The sequence below is a fragment of the Marmota marmota genome, unplaced genomic scaffold (genome assembly GCF_001458135.2).
Source record: "Marmota marmota marmota unplaced genomic scaffold, marMar, whole genome shotgun sequence".
NCBI classification, from domain to species: Eukaryota; Metazoa; Chordata; class Mammalia; order Rodentia; family Sciuridae; genus Marmota; species Marmota marmota.
The window spans coordinates 24,995,728-25,013,835 of record NW_026000037.1 but is presented as its reverse complement, the minus strand read 5'-3'; the positions used below and the strand labels follow the sequence as shown (position 1 = coordinate 25,013,835).

Below are 18,108 nucleotides of genomic sequence, written 5' to 3'. Positions count from 1 at the left end.
TTAGTAGTTCAAGCATTCACAATTTGAATGCAAAATCTCAGTATAATTATATTTGCAAAATGCCTTCTGAGTTTTACTAGGAGTACTACTAGAGATGTACTCCCATATGTTCACCAACTAGTCTAACCTCTGGTTATCCTAAGGTGCTTGTCATTTTCTTCCTCTTCTGCTTTGGCTCCCTGAATAATGTGTATTGCACTCAGTACTGTTTGAGATGCTAATGGTATTCCTCACTTCTGATGGTATTTCTCAGAAGATGGGCTTTGTATGTGCTAAGGGTATTTTCTTCTAATGTTTTCATTTCCAAGAATGCTAGGCTTGAAGGGATATCATGAGAATGGAACTTTCCCCAATTTCCCACCACTTTCCCTATTCCCCTCCTTCGTTGCTGAAAGTCTAGGGCCCAGAAAGTCTCTTTCAGCTTCTCTTCTGTGTGGTTTCCTGTTTACATACTTCCCTGTCAACCTCCATCCAAACCGAAAAAGAATCAATAATCACCATCAACTGCTGGCTCCACAGAGACAACACAGAAGCTAGATAGCTCAGAGGCACAGTTCAACTATGTACAGTAGTATCCCTTACCTGGTATTTTGCTTTCCATGGTTCAGTTACCCTGGTTATTTACACTAAAGTAATATTAAATGGAAAATTCCAGAAATAAACAGTTCATACGTTTGAAATTATATGTCATTATGAGTTGAATTATAAAATCTTGCACTGTCCCACTTTGTTCAGTCCAAATGAATTATCCCTTTGTCCAGAGTATCCAGGCTGTTTAGACTACAGGTAATAGTCACTTGGTAACCATCCTGTTATCAGACTGACTGCTGTAATATCTCAGTGCTTATATATAGGATTTGGTACTATGTTGGTTTCAGACATTCATTGTAGGTATTGGAATGTATCCCCCTTGGATAAGGAGGGATTAATATAATTTATTCCCAAACTAGAATTTTTAACAATCATATTTTAGTGATTTTCTTAAACCAGAGAAAGAGCATTAAAGTAGATGAAGTATCTATTCCAGAGATAGAACACTACTTGCAACTTTCTCTTTTTTCTAGAGAGCAAGATTTTTTTTAAAAATAATTTTTTAGTTATAAGTGGACACAATACCTTAGTTTTATTTACTTATTTTTATGTGGTGCTGAGGATTAAACCCAGTGCCTGACATGTGCTAGGCAAGTATTCTACCACTGATCTACAACCCCAACCCCAAGAGCAAGATTTTTAAAGATTTAGATTTCAATTCAAGTACCATATTACAAATCTTTCACTATGTCCATGTACTTTTAAGAGAGTCCCCCAATTTTTTTCCATGGAAAAATTTGAAAACCTTCTATAGATAGCTGTAAGTAATAAAATGGAACTGAAATAATGGCTAGTTGGTCCTATGTATCCTTGGGTCCTATATTCTTGGATTCAACCAAGCATAGATTGAAAATATTTTGGAAAAAAAAATTGCTTCTGCCCTGAACATGTACAGACTTTCCCCATTGTCACTATTCCTTCAACAGTACAGTGTAACGACTATTTACTATATTAGTAAAGTATAACTATGCTGTTTACTTAGTATTTTCATTGTATTAGATATTATAAGTCATCTAGAGATGAGTTAAAAATATATAGGAAGATGTATGTAGGAAATATGCAACTACTAAGCCATTTTATGTAAGAGACTTGAACATCTGAGAATTTTGGTAACTCTGGTGATCCTGGAACCAATTCCTTTTGGACATCAAGGGACAACTATACTAAATAGTTAATTTTTTAAAAAATGAATTCACATTGGCCTTTACTTAACTTGCCAAGTAACTGGTTACAGATTTGTGCTCTGCATAAACCATCCAAATAGCAAACCTAGCTTACCTTTCCCATGACATCTACTAACAGCTTGAGGGATCGAGGATCATGAACCAAGGAATCTGTGTAAAAGGAGCCTAGGTATTTCTTCGGGTCAGTTGGATTGTCCAGGGCACACAGATCTGGACGCATGTTGAATCCGTGGGAAATTCTTCCCACTGTGAAAGGGAAAGCACCACCTGCAAGTAAAACTCATTACTGAGCAGCTAGCGTTGATTAAAAAGGATTCCTTTTGCTGGGTGCAGTGGCGCACACCTGTAATCCCAGTGACTCCAGAGGCTAAAGCAGAAGGATCGCAAATTCAAGGCCAGCCTCAGGAACTTGGTGAGGCCCTAAGCAACTTAGTAAGACTCTGTCTCAAAACAAACAAACAAACAAACAAACAAACAAAGGAATGAGCATATAGCGCAGTGGTAAAGCACCCTTGGGTTCAATCCCCAGTATTTTTTGAAAAGAATTCCTTTAAATCCTGATGTTCTAAGGAGAAGTTTCCATAGCCCAGCTGATTAGGTATTTATAAAGGACCTGCTGGGTTCCAAATGCTGGAAGATGACTTGGGAAAAATGGCATGAATATATCCAGAAATCCAAATTTCTGAAGAATTTGTGCCAAAGAGAGTAGACAAGTATGTAAAGATATAAGCTTTTCAAATTTAATGTGGTTATCATAGCAAAATATTGAGATGACCTATCAGTTGAGTGATATCAAAATCATGGTGGCATATTAGGGACTGGAGAGCTCATAGTCTGAGTAGAGGGATTTATTTATTTTTAAGAATATTTTATTAGTGCATTATATTTATACATAATAGTGGGGTTCATTTTGACATAATCATACATGCATGGAATATAATTTGCTCCATTTCAGTCTCTGGTACTTCTTCTTTCCCTCTGCTCCTCCTTTTCCATTCCCCTTCCTCCACTCTATTGGTTTCGCTTCTATTTATTATCTTTTAAATTGGTGCTTTATAGATATACATAAAGGTGGAACTCACTGTGGTATATTCATATATGTACACAATATACTTTTGTCAAATTCATTCCACTTTTTCTATTCCTCCTCTCTCCCACTCAATCTCCTTCCTTTACTGATCTTCCCTCTGTTTTCATGGGCTCTGCCCCTGCTTTTCCCCTTACTTTGCTTGACTAGAGGGATTTAAATAAAAAACAAAGTAAAATGAAAACCGTGCCAACCAAACTAAATTTGCTTACAGAAATGGAATTTGGTCCCCATACATCATATGACTAGAAAGGTGACTGGAAGGATGTTATGAATGGATGTGTAACCCTCCAGGATTCCTGTGTTGAGGTTCTAACCTCCAATGTGATTATATTTGGAGACAGGACTTTAAGGAGGTAATTAAGGTTACATGAGGTCAGAGGGTGGGGCCCTTAATCCAGTAGGACTGATGTCCTTGTAGGAAAAGGAAGAAATATTGGAACTCTCCAATCACCCCACTCTAATCCCTGACCCATGCATGCACAGGAAAGGGGTCATGTGAGAACACTATGAGAAGGTAGCCATCTGTAACCAGGAAAAGAACTCTCACTAGACGCCAACCCTGCTGACTCCTTGATCTTGGACTTTCAGTTTTTAGGACTGTGAGAAAATAAATGTCTGTTGATTAAGTCACCCCATATATGGCATTTTATTATGACAACCTGAGCTGAGTAATGCAAACATGGTCTTACCTCCATGTGCAAAGCACACTTTCAGTTTGGGAAACTTCTCAAACACCCCACCCATGATCATGGAGCAAACAGCCATGGTGGTCTCTGCTGGCATTCCTGAAAGAGGAAATAGTCACAAAGTTTATGCTTGTCACCTTGAGCAGGAAGAAGCTTGGTAATATTAATGGCTGAGGAATAGTAGCTAATAGCCAGGGAATTATCAGTCCCAAGAAAGTTAGGGTCCTTGAGCTCCAGCATGATTTAGCTGCATACATGCCATTGCTTTGGCAAGGAGAATCATCTGAAGCTTCCTATTTACCCATTACAGAGAGAGTTGTCTAGTGGCTAGCGCTGTTGAGGACCTAGGTCTTGTCCTGATTCTCCTGACTTCACTTTTGGATGGAGTAGGGCAAGCAGAGTGAGTGTCAGGAGTCTGGGCTGAATGCTAGCTCCTGCAATTTTCTGCCTCCTGGTCTGTGATAAGTTATTTAATATTACTGGATCTGTGCTTCTTACCTGTAAAAATGAAGACCTTGCTGCCTATCTTGCAAGGCTTTTATGGAATTTTGGAAATATGATGTCAGCAAAGTTCCTGGATAGAATGTCACATTCTATCATTGTGCTCAGCAAAAATTAGTTACCTCTCTGTGTCTTAATTTCGTCATCTGTAAAATGAGGATAATAATGACTAGTTCCTGCCATAGGCTATTTTGAGGATTCAGCAGATAGCTCCTGGCATTCAGTTATTGCTCAATATTAACTATTATTGTTATTTATGCCAAATCTTTGCTGCCTTTTGGAGCTAAGGTTGAAAATCACAGGATTAACATAAGTTGTTTCAAGTGCTTTGTGCTCCTAGAAGAAAGAGCTGATCCATGTCTTATGCCTTCATCCCCAAGGAGCCAATTTAGGCTACATTGCCAGATGACTGCTTTTCCAACTGTGATTCAAAAATATCTGAATGCTGTACAGCTGTGCCCTGCACCTTCTGAGGAACCCTGACTTTGGGCTGCCGACTGAGGCTTCCCTGGATGCTCATTCTGCCCATTGATAAACCACAGGCAGAGATACCTCTAGCTCCCTGGCCTCCTGGGAATTTTGGAAAAATGATGGATTCATATCCATCTTGAATTGAGCTAAAGGCAGAGCTTACTGAAAGCTGGGGAATGGACAGCATTATTTCCTTCTGGTCCTGTGATTCTGCTTTCCATTAATTACTTCAATCACAGCCTCATAAGACATCCTTCATCGAGGAGCTAAAGTTACATTTACAATGTGAATTGGATTGTAATCCTTCCCGGCTGGAAATTGTACAATGCACTAACATCATTTTTGTATTCACAATAACTTTCTTGAAACTGACCTGTTTGCATGTTTATGATTGGTGTAGTTGTTTAAAATATTTTTTTCCTCAAGCCAGAATATAAGCTCCATGAGGGCAGAGGTTTTGTTCAGATGTATATCCCAAGTGCCTAGTATAAAGCTTGACATTTTTGAGGAGATCTATACACACACACACACACACACACACACACAATACACATATGTGTGTTGCATAAATGAATGATGAAATGACTATATGTAAATAATGTTTTTCATGTGGAAAGTTGCAATATAAGTAAGTTTGTTGGACTTGTCAAAAGTTTGTGAATCAGGATGAGATTATCTTGGAAGCTGGACAGAACTGACTGAGCCTCTTAGGTTATCTCTTCTTCTTGTTATTCAAGAACTTGGTAGGGGTGGGTAGGAAGCTATCTTATTAAATACTTTAGTTTCCACCAGCAATCACAGGAGCATATAAAGTGTAAGGGCAGAAAGATAACTTTAAAGGAATCCAGATCAGTTTTGTTATTTTACAGATGAGGAAATGGAGCCCAAGGTGATGAAGTGATTTGCCTGAGATTATACAGTGAAATAGAAATTAAGCTGCAACAGAAATTCTGGTTTTGACTTCCAATATATTGTTATTCATTTAACTCTTCATGGTGGTTGCCATTTGATTACTTCATAATTAATAATTATACTAATTAGACTGGAGAAACTGGAGAGAGAGAATGGATAATCCTCCTCTAATAAAGTCCAACACTTTTCACTGGGGTTTTTTTTTTTTTCACTTGTAGCTCCAGAATTTTACATCTATTCTCCATCTTTCCTTCCTATTGGGACCAATACCAAGAGATTGGATAGGACAAAGGGAGGCTTCTTCTTTTTCTGTTTCCCTCACTTTCATGTGGAACCTTGAATAACTGTTTCAGGGGGAATAAAAAAGAGCAGAAGAGAGAGCAAATAACAGGGTCATCGGGAATACAGGTCTTCTATAATCTAAGGTTTCAGATCCTTGTGTGGAAGAAGTTAACTTTCTACTTATAATTCCAGGCCCTCATTTATAACAGCTGATGCTGTTAATTGTGCAATCAAACAGATATGTGCAAATTCCATTTTCTCTCATTAACTTTGTGATGTAGACAAATTACCTAACCACTCCAAGACTTAGTTTCTCCATCTGTAAAGTGTTCATTATAATATCAACCTTGTAGAGTAAATATGTTATTTATTTAGGATGTGACTTATTTATGATCATACTAGATATGATTAAAATCAAACAGTAATATATACAGCACTTCTTTGCTCAATAAATGGCAGTTGCTATTATTTTCAATCATGTTAATTATTCATATTTTCTCTCTTGACAAGAGGGTTTCAGAGATGACTGGAAAAACCCAAGGTTTGGTGTCTGTTTCAGACCCCAAGCTGACACAAACCTACAAGCCAAGGAAGCCAATATTTAGCCATCCGCCCATCCATCTGCATGTCCCAAGGGTGCACAAACAGGGAGCAGTTCAGCCGTTCAGCTGCCTTCAAAGAAGCAATGAGAAAGAGAGAGGTTATTTGAAGGAGCCAGCAAATACAAGGTACTGTTTTAGGGAAACTGTTTATCTGAATAAATAAACTGAAATATTGTTGAAATTGTTTCTTGATCTAAATAATCGACATTGATCAACTCTGCTCCTGTTTGGGAAATAAAAAGGACATTTAGAATTAACAAAGGGAATTGGTGGATTTACCATTGAGGTTGATGCATTTAATATATTGTTTGGCAGAACAAGTCACAGGAAATAGCCATCACTCACAAATGTTCTCTGGGGGCAAAATGTCTAGGAACTAATAATCCCACACCTCCAATGTGGGGGCACATTTCCCTGCTGGCTCCTACATGGTCCTCTCTTTGGGAAAGACAGTAGAGAGGTGATATTCTTGAAGTCAGGGCAGGAATGCTCCTTTCTTTTTTTCCACTTGGAAACCTGAGGCTATAGAAAATGAGACAATGATGATTGGAGACCAGTGTTTCAGGGCTGGGCTGACGCATGAACTACTGAGCCATTCAGAACCCAACAGTGGGTGGTGACTTCTGGGGTCTATAGGCACTCACACAGTCCCCAGAGCCCAGATGAATCCCTGAACAGTCTGCTGTGAATGAGATCACCTCAGAGAGGTAAGAGCTCTCAGTGCCTGAGCCTGGCAGGTTTTAAGATAAATGTCATGGACAAACCTGCTCCAGGGACTTCTGGGAAATGGAAACACAATCTGGATAGAATGACCTTTATTCAACAGAATGTTTAATTAAGATAAGTTCCCTCAACAAGCATTGAATATTAGTGTTTACTAAGGTTCAAAACACATTTTCCTTAGAACATTTTCTTTTCAAATGTATTGGGGTGCTGGAGTGACTCATCCTATCTTCATGCATAAATATTTGTGCTAACTGGGCTGATGCAATGTGACTTGTGTACATAAGCATTTTAAAAATGGAAAAACAATTTTGGACAAAAGGGAATTCTGGAAATGGCTGACAAAGGATAAATTGAAGAAGATTTCTAACTCAACCGATTCTGGGGAGCAGAGAAATGCAAGCCTTTTGAAAGGAGAGGAGCTAATTGATTTCTGATAATGAATGCAGTTTGGAAAGAGAATAACATCTTCTTGGGGACAGTTTGGGTTTGGCAAAGGCACATCTCAGTAGTATTTGAGTCCTCATTAGATAACACTTTAATCTATGTGCCTATGATGGTTTACTTCAATTCAATTTAAATCAATATTTAAAAGATCTCCTTATGTACATAAGGCATTGTATCTCTACATAAAGTCACTTATACTCTCAAAAGCACAGCTAACATTCACTGAGAACTTACCATGTGCTGAAGTTGTTATAAGAATTTGACAATTATGGACTAATTTAATCCTTTATGAGATAAACACTCTTATTCCTCCTCATTTTACAAAGAAGGAAATTGAGGTAGATGGAGTCTAAGTAACTTACTCAGTATTCCTGGCAGAAAAATGGTAGAGCCAGGCGATCTAGTACTACCATTCCATCTGCCTTGTAGCAGTAACAATGTCATTTTTGTACCTAAAAACTGACTTGAGCATGTGTAATTTGGTTTACTCACTAGCAACAGAGATCTTGGAGATTAAGGGGACAGTTAGATGCTCTGGAGCACCAGGCTTACTTTAAAATGACCAAGCCAATTTGGCTCTCAGAAATTCCTCATTTGTTTGAGCAGGTTACTGACGCAAACTAGATAGCAGTGAGGCAGGCAAGCCTTGCTAACCAAACAAATGTGCTGTCAACCCCAGGACATTACAAATCCACTGGGGTCAGGATGTGCTCCTGAATCCTTCAGAGACTGGCAGCCCCTCAATATAGTTAGAATGATTGATGAGATAGTCACACAAATGAAAATATCTATGTGGACTCCAATTGGCTGCTATTACTTTCTAAGCCCCTTATTAATTCATATATTTGATTCCAATGAATAATAAAATGACTTGCAACTGAAGTTTCACTCACACTGTGCTGAAACAACTTGGATGCACAAGTAAATAAATCATTTTTCAAAGCTCATTAAGGTTTCCAGGAAACATCACTGTATCAACTATGCCACTGCAGCCAATAAGCTTCCTGGAGTTCAATATTTAGAGGAACATGAAATGTTTCAGGTCATTAGGAGGCAATTTAACAGGTAATCCCCCAACTGGTAAGCAGTTACCATAGATATTTTTGCAAGTAATTAGAGCTCAATAAATATTAAATGAATAAAAAATGAATAAATGATAGTGAGTAGGGTGCCTGGTGAGCCCATAAATGTCTATTTAATACATTATTAAAGATTTTGCACTTACAATGAAAAGATTACAAAGTGAATCAGTCATTGTAATTCTAGGAGGGAAGTAAGGAATTTAGAAAATGCAATTGAGTAAAGAATCATGCATCTTGAATTCTGATATTGAGTATAGCAGGTTTAGTTACAGAAGAAACAGAAAGAAGAAGAAGAGGGCTGATAATAGAATTGTGAAGTGATACATGTTTGAAGTTGGGTTCTTCAAAAATGGATGGCACTGAATATTTGAAAATTATTTTATTTTGAAGTATTTTAAATATAGAAAGCATAAACAATAGTTCAACAAACATTGATATTCTCACCATCTAATTTCATCAAATGTTAACAATTTCATGGCATAATTTTTCACTATGGATTTTTACTATACATTTTCAAAATATGTGGTTTTATAAGTTTCTTAATAGATTAGACACAGAAAAAGCATTTGACAAAATATAGCACCCCTTCATGTTCAAAACACTAAAAAAATTAGGGATAACAGGAACATATCTCAACATCATAAAAGATATCTATGCTAAGCCCCAGGCCAACATCATTCTAAATGGAGAAAAATTGAAAGCATTCCCTCTAAAAACTGGAACAAGACAAGGGATGCCCTCTTTCATCACTTCTATTTAATATAGTTCTTGAAACACTGGCCAGAGCAATTAGACAGATGAAAGAAATGAAAGGGATACACATAGGAAAAGAAGGACTCAAATTGGCACTATTTGGTGATGATATGATTCTATAACTAGAAGACCATAAAAGTTCCACCAGAAAACTTCTAGAACTATTAAATTAATTCAGCAAAGTAGCAGGATATAAAATCAACACTTATAAATCAAAGGCATTTCTGTATATAAGTGACAAATCCTGTGAAAGGGAAATGAGGAAAACTACCCCATTTACAATAGACTCCCCCCCCCAAAAAAAAAAAACACTTGGGATTCAGCTTAGTGAAAGAGGTGAAAGATCTATATAATGAAAATTACAGAACCTTAAAGAAAGAAGTCAAAATATTATCAAAATGACCATACTACCCAAATCAATGTACAGATTTAATGTAATTCCAATCAAAATCCCTATGATATTCCTCATAGAAATAGAAAAAGCAGTCATGAAATTCATCTGGAAAAATAAGAGACCCAGAATAGCTAAAGCAATCTTTAGCAGGAAGAGTGAAGCAGGTGGCATCACTATACTAGACCTTAAATATACTGTACAGCAATTGTAACAAAAACAGCATGGTATTGGTACCAAAACAGACTGGTAGACCAATGGTACCAAATAGAGGACACAGAGTCTAACCTACAAAATTTCAATTATCTGATATTAGACAAAGTTGCCAAAAACATGCATTGAAGAAAAGGTAGCCTCTTCAACAAATGGTGGTGGGAAAACTGGAAATCCATATGCAATAAAATGAAATTAAACTCCTATCTCTTACCATGCACAAAACTTAACTCAAAATGGATCAAGGACCTAGGAATAAAACCAGAGACCCTACATCTAATAGAAGAAAAAGTAGGCCCTAATGTCCATCATGTGGGATGGAGATTAACTTCCTTAATAAGACTTCTTTGGCACAAGAATTAAAATCAAGAATCAATAAATGGTATGGACTCAAACTAAAAAGTTTCTTCTCAGCCAAAGAAACAATCTGTGAGGTGAATAGAGAGCCTACATATTGGGAGCAAATCTTTACCCCTCACACATCAGATAGAGCATTAATCTCTAGGGTATATAAAGAACTCAAAAAGCTAAGCACCAAAAAAATAAATAAACCAATCAATAAGTAGGCCAAGGACCTAAACACACACTTCCCAGAAGATGATATATAATCAATCAAAAAACACATGAAAAAATGTTCAACATCATTAGCAATTAGAGAAATACAAATCAAAACTACTCTAAGATTTTATCTTACTCCAGTCAGAATGGCAGCTATTATGAAGATAAACAACAAGTATTGGCAAGGATGTGGGGGAAAAGGTACACTCATACACTGCTGGTGGGACTGCAAATTGGTGCAGCCAATATGGAAAGCAGTATGGAGATTTCTTGGAAAACTGTGAATGGAGCCGCCATTTGACCCAAGTATCCCTCTCCTCAGTCTATACCCAAAGGACTTAAAAACAGCATACTACAGGGACACAGCCACATCAATGTTTACAGCAGCACAATCACAATAAGCCAAACTATGGAACCAACCTAGATTCCCTTCAATAGATGAATGGATTTAAAAATGTGGTATATATACACAATGGAATATTACTCAGCAATTAAAGAGAATAAAATCATGGCATTTGCAGGTAAATGGATGGAGTTGGAGAAGATAATGCTAAGTGAAATTAGCCAATCCCAAAAAACCAAATGCTGAATGTTTTCTCTGATATAAAGAGGCTGATTCATAGTGTGTAGGGAGGGGGAGCGTGGGAGGAATAAACGAACTCTAGATAGGGCAGAGGGATGGGAAGAGAAGGGAGGGGCCATGGGGTTAGAAATGATGGTGGAATGTAATGGACATTATTATCCAAAGTACATGTATGAAAACACGAATTGATGTGAATATACTTTGTATACAACTAGAGATATGAAAAATTGTGCTCTATATGTGTAATAAGAATTGTAATGCATTCTGCTGATCATAAATAAATAAAAAAATAATTTAAAAAGTTTCTTAATTGAGGTCAGGTTAAATAAATAAAAATAAATCCATATATTAGAATATTCTGCAGTTAAAAATCATACATTAAGATAAATTTCATTTAGTTTGGAAGTTCTCAATTAGCATTTGAAAACACATGTGTAAAAAAATGTCAGTTTTGTTAAAGTATGGATATATGAAGTTTTTTTCTTTTTGTACCAGGGATTCAACTCAGGGTCACTTAACCACTAAGCCATACCTCAGCCCTTTTTTGCATTTTATTTAAAGACAGGGTCTCACTTAGTTGCTTAGGGCCTTGCTAAGTTGCTGAGGTTGGCTTAGGATATATGCAGTTTTAAAAAAACAAAATGTACTACAACCGTTGTTACTTTGAGTTGCAGGATTAAGGGTGACTTTTTATTTATTTATATTTTTCTGTATTTTCCATAGTTTCTTCAAATTTATTTCATATTTTTGAAATACATTAAGTATTTTTTCCCAAAGAAAACCCCAATTTTTTGGCATTGACATGGTACTATACACAATGCTTGTGATGAGGGTGATATTTAGGCTTCCAAATAAAAGATTAAAAAGAGAACAAGAATGATAGGAAGAAGAGATATGTCATCACTGAGTTAACTCAGAACTGGCCTAGGAAGTATTTACACTGCCCTTCTTCTGTGGAATGACCCATTCCTTTTTTGGGAGGAGTTTTGGTAGAGGATTTCCACATCTCCTGTCTACATATAAGTCATTTCTGTCTTCCACCCCAGTGGGAGGTGCCTGTGTCTTCCTACTAGCACCTAGCAAGGTGCCTGTCCCCAGCTAGGTGTTCTGGGGCTACGCCTTGGTTGAGTGACAGCTGTGTACTCACTGCATAGACTGGGAAGAGTTCCTGCTCATTCAGGTTCCACTTATCGATGTGGGAGCCAATTTGGACCCCTGGAAACCCCAGCTCCTGCACACAGCGCTCCATCTCCTTGATGGCCAGCTCTGGAGCCTGCATGGGTAATGTCCCCAGACCCACGAACCTCCTGGGGTGGCTGGCAACAGTGGCAGCTATGTTGTTGTTTAAAAGTTGGCATAGATCCAAAGTGTCTTGAGGTTTGGCCTGGTGGAAACAGAAGAGGGAAAACTATGCTGTTCAAAACCTACTTCTTTAGTCATTTACTCTAAACAATGCCTTCTCTTGGCTAAACTATTTGTCCTTCTCAATGGCTTTACCCATCATAAAGCTGAGGTACAGAATGAGAAAGGCACTCCCTACAGAAGACCCAATCTTTGTAAATATCAAAGAAAACTGCCAGTGTATACTGGTCACTTAGAAAAATTGAAGCTAGAATAGATTACTGGGACTGGCATCCTAATTACTGGGCCATTTCATATTAGAGACGAAATGAAAATGGGCCACCACCAATTGCAGACAGATTTTGATGGCTTCCTCAGTTAGGAGGCTGTATCTGGCCCAATGCCTGAAGCTACCATCAGTTCACATTTTTGTCACTCTTCTTTTAGGGATGCTAGCCTTGCTCACAGACCTCTACCATCCCTGTCTGTCCTCTTATGTATCCTTCCTATTGGCTATGACACTTGGAGCTAGACTCAGCAAAAGGCTAAGACAGATAAATTTTGCTTTTGGTTTCTCTAACTCTCTCTTCTGCACTGTCTTCTTCCTTTCAACATCACCCCACTGCCAGGAATTCGGTACTCTACTTGCAATTCCAGTTGTCTTGTCAGAGTGATGCTTAGTTTGATAAGTTCAGGCATCCTGAGGTTTTAAGGCATTTTATTTAAGTAGTGAATCTAAACACAGGAGCAGAGAAGGACTAAACCTCTAATACTGGATTTATGAACACAGGTTGGGGAAGTATATGGAATGGGTGGTATTTCCATTACTTCTTAAATCATAAGAGGAGTGAATATCTGCTTGGCTGGGCAGGTATTTAGTACAACTTCAACTCTACACAGAAATTTCCCTCAGCAGGCTCCAAATCATGCCTGAAATTTTCAGTGCTTGAGATTTATTAACTTGAGGAAAGGGATCCAAGTTCAGGACTTTCACTTTGAATTATATATTTCCTTGGGAGAAGCAACACATTAGGCTGTGATCATCTTTTTTCAAAATCATTCTCACCTCAGAATAAACTGGCTTGTCAGTTCCCCAGCAAGGCATTGCAGGAATGAGTCACCAGACAGGTACATTCTGGTAGAGATGAAGGTTGAGTTCTAGTGGAACTTTAATGTGAGTCACATCCTCCTGGCTATTGTTCTGGAGCAAGGACATGGCTAAGAAGACAGGCCTGGGAGAGGATGCTGCTGTTGTTGGGGGAGGGGGAGCCTTGGTCACTTGTTGGGGAGCTGGACATGAGCATTCCCCACTAGGGTGATGGTCTGAAGTTTCATACTCACCCAGTAGCTAAACATGACAGGAACGGTGGAAAGAGCTTGCACTGATACTCCTAGACACAGACACAAAGAAAAGCAAAGCTGGTGAGAAGAATAACCCAGGCACTACTGCCTTTCCCAGAGCGAAGAGGCCAGCAAGCCTCTGTTCCAACCTCCTCCTGTCACCTCTCCCTGGGTGCTCCTCCCTGTGCCCCTTCTCTCAGGCCATTTCCCAGGCCTACCTCATCCATCAGCCTAAGATCTTGGGAGAGAGGTAAAGGTTGGACCAAAATTAGGTCATTCAAGAAAAATAAGTTGAATCATTGACCAGGAGTTTCTTCCACCCTCCTTTAAGGAAGACATTTTTCACTGTTCCCTGCCCCTCCACCCCTGCCAGGATTTTTCAACTTAGGGCATATATGACAATGTATCTCTCAGCACTCTTCCCTACCCTCTTAATTCAGCTCCTAAATCAGCCTAGTTGGAGCCTCATTGTCTGAAATATCCAGAATGGGATCCTGAGTTTGGCTCCAGAATCTAGGATGCCAAGAATCACTTGTCTTCAAGAGAGCCTACCTCCCGGAGCTGTTGTAGGAATTAAATGAATCAATACCTGTTGGGTGTTCAGAACAGTGTGTGACACAAAGTAAATGTTCAGTAAGGATTAGTCATGACTATTTTCTCAATGATAGCAATGGATTGAAACAACAATAGCCAAAGAGACATATACTTCCATCTATACTACAGCCATAAATGATTTCTGACACTAGTCAGCCAAGTCTCATTCCCACTAGTTTTCTCCTTGAAAGCATGGGCCATTTTTATCCATTCACATCTATAGCAAAGCCTTGCTTTTTATTGTAGATCTAGGAAGCATGTTCTTCTCCAGCTCTGCTTCTCTCCTAATGTACTCTTAGAACAGGAAGTGCTTCAGATTCTGAAAAGTTCCATTTGAATGCCACCTAGGGATATGTGTGTGTGTGTGTGTGTGTGTGTGTGTGTAATTTATATATAAAATTTATATAGAGACATATATATATTCCAGGAATTGGTACCCAGGAATAATACCCAGGGGCATTTAACTGCTGAGCCACATCCCCAGCCCAATTTTTTTTTATTTTGAGACATTTTTTATATTATTTTATATTTAAAATATATTTAAAATATTTATCTTTAAAACATATATGAAGTATTTATATTTAAAATATTTATATAAATATTTTATTTTGTTTTGCATTGCCAGGATTAGAAGTATGTGCCGCTATGCCAGGCCATAAAGGTATATTTTAAATTGTTAAAAAATATAGAAAGCAGCTTGGCGTGGTGGCACACTCCTGCAATCCCAGCAGCTTAGGAGGCTGAGGCAGAGGATTGCAATTTCAAAACCAGTCTCAGCAATTTAACGAGGCCCTAAGCAACTTACCCATGTCTCAAAATAAAAAATAAAAAGGGCCGGGGATGTGGCTAAGTCAGTCCCCCTGGGTTCAATCCCTGGTGCCAATAAACAAACAAACAAACAATAAATGAAAAATGGAAAGCCACACCTAGACAAAAGTTTCCTATAGATTCTAACATACCAGAGACCACTTAGTCATTTTGGGCTGCCAGGTTGATTCCTTGGAATAAAATCAAAATCTTCTTCTTCTTCTTCTTCTTCTTCTCTCTCTCTCTCTCTCTCTCTCTCTCTCTCTCTCTCTCTCTCTCTCTGTATAAATATATATAAACTTCTAAATTTTTCTTTCTTTGATTAGGAAAATGGTAGTTCTAAACTGGTGTGTGTGTGTATGTGTGTGTGTGTGTGTGTGTATGAGTGTGTTGTTTGTTTTCTGGTTCAAATTTAGATCACCAATGTCACAATTGAGGACTGGTAGTGCCAGAAGGGGTGAATTCCCCAGAATGGGCTTGGCTCGTGTAAGTCTGAAAGGTTTGATGCATTTTCTTGGAGCATGCTTTCCTCAGGGAGCATAGTCATCCAGGAAGTAATAAATGAAAGCATAATGTGGCCATCATATATTTTAGATAGTCTTTGAAATTCTTAATCGTGAGGACTTGTTTCCTTTTTAGATATAAGGAATGCAAGCAGTTCCTAGAAATTGTTAGCAATTCAGCTTTGAAACAAAAATTTCCTAATCCTCTTCTTTCAGATCCTCAGATTGCTTTCATCATAGAGTACTCTGAGATTGCACAATTACCTTTTTTTTACCTTATACCCCTTTTGTGTCAGTAGATCTGTCTGTGTATCTATCTATCTATCTATCTATCTACCTACCTACCTACCTAACTACCTACCTATCTAGTGCACTGAGATAAAAAGAAATTGGGTCCGAGCTGTGGCTGTGGCTCAGTGGTAGAGTATTTGCCTAGCATGTGTGAGGTACTGGATTTGATCCACAGCACCACATAAAAGTGAATAAATAAAATAAAGGTATAAAAAATGTTGTATCTGTTAAAAAAAAAGAAAAGAAAGAAATTGGATCCCAAGTTTGACTAAGCAGACAATTGACATCCTTAATCTGTCATTTCTAATTTTAATTGATTCTACAATAATTTGAACTAAAAGTTATAAATAATAAAATGCTACTATTATCTTTTTGATGATACAGTATTCTACTTTAAACAGAATTCAACTAATTGCAAAGCATTTTAAAAATCCATACTTTAAAAGCATTATAGTGGAAGCCTCTCTCTTCCCCACAGAAGCTGGAACAGCATGTCCTGGCAAAGAAAAAGATCAGAAGTTGTTCCTGGGTAGGTCATGCCAGTTAACAAACTTTAAAGGCAGACGTTGTTTTTATATCAGACACATACATTGGTAGCATTTCTTATTTTAAGTACCTTTTTGATCCATTTCTCTAATACGAACTTCTGGATCCCAACAGTTCTCTTGGACCACTCTGAAGACCTTCCCATCTTTCATCATCTTTGCTTCTCCCTGGGGCAGAAAATTCACATCAGTAAATGGGACCTTAAGCCCATTTGGATTAATCTTTCCTTTTTAGGTTTTGGAATATGTTTCTCTTCTAACATTTTTAGAGATTTTTTACTTAATTCATTAGAAGTAGAAATTATTTATTTAATAGGATTCAGTTTTTCTTCCTCATGCTTTTCTTTGGCCTGCAGTTGAAGGGGTGTGTTCTGTGGGTATCAGCGATGGGACACAGAGAGAGCAAGGTCATGGTTATGGCCTTTCTGCCCTGCAAGACTGAGGAGAGATGATTACCTTGCTGATCTGAGCTACTGACTACAAGACCCAAGAGGATGGCCCAGTATCTGGAAAATGTTCAATTTAGAACATTTCAGAATTGGAAAGGACTTTTGAGATAGACCATCTAGTTCAACCCTTTGGCTTTATTGAGAGTAACGTATGGATAGTGAAAGTAAGTGGTTTATTCAACAGAACAGGTCATACTGATGTCAACACCTGTAGAAGAATGGAGCAGTGAAATGAATCCACCTAGAAACAGGTGCAAAATTTCATGTTGAACTGCCCACTTCCACCACAAATCATGACTGCCTGTGTATACTATTTTTTAAAATACTATCTATTTTAGCCAGGCATGGTGGCATACACTTGTAATTTCAGCTGCTTGGGAGGCTATGGCAGGAGGATTATGAGTTCAAAGCCAGTCTCAGCAAATTAGTGAGGACTTAAGCAACTCAGTGAGACCCTGTCTCAAAATAAAAAATAAAAAGGGCTGGGAATGTGGCTCAATGGTTAAGCACCCCTCAGTTCAACACTGGTACAAGAAATTGTATGTATGTGTGTGTGTATATATATATATATATATATATACACACACACACACACACACAAACACACACACACATACACACACACTAAAAATCATAAATAATAAAATAATAAAAAGTTATAAATAATAAAATATATGTATATATATATTCTATATGTGTGTGTGTGTATATATATCCTATGGTTATCCTATGTGTGTGTGTGTGTGTGTGTATATATATATATATATATATATATACACACACACACACATATGTATATATACACATATATATACACACACATTATGTATATATATACATATACACACACACACACATATATATATAAACCCACATATATATACACACATATATATGTATGTATATAATTGGTAGATAAATATTTAATATATTTATGGCATATAATATGATGCTGTAATATAAGTATACATTATAAAATTATTAAATCAAATTAATTAATTTATCAACTTCTTCACATATTTAATTTTTGTGATGAGAACATTTAAAATCTATTCTCTTTGCAATTTTCAAGTATATAACATTATTATTAACTGAAGATACCATAAACTACAATGAATCTTCTGAATTGTAACTGAAATTTTGCATCTTTTGATGATTCCTGTTCCTT

At 37.5% G+C, this 18,108-nt stretch overlaps 1 protein-coding gene across 3 annotated transcripts in view; it reads right to left on the bottom strand.

Moving 5' to 3' along the window:
- The window catches only part of Acmsd (aminocarboxymuconate semialdehyde decarboxylase), a 51,040-nt gene that overhangs the window by 14,134 nt on the left and 18,798 nt on the right, over positions 1-18,108 (bottom strand). For all 3 annotated transcript variants that reach the window (XM_048812186.1, XM_015479120.2, XM_015479121.2), the window contains 6 exons: positions 16,563-16,659; positions 13,752-13,801; positions 12,217-12,453; positions 6,296-6,389; positions 3,555-3,650; positions 1,870-2,042 (listed from right to left, as the gene is read on the bottom strand). In XM_048812186.1, the coding sequence (XP_048668143.1) occupies positions 1,870-2,042; positions 3,555-3,650; positions 6,296-6,389; positions 12,217-12,453; positions 13,752-13,801; positions 16,563-16,659 (747 nt within the window). The remainder of the gene's footprint in view (positions 1-1,869; positions 2,043-3,554; positions 3,651-6,295; positions 6,390-12,216; positions 12,454-13,751; positions 13,802-16,562; positions 16,660-18,108) is intronic.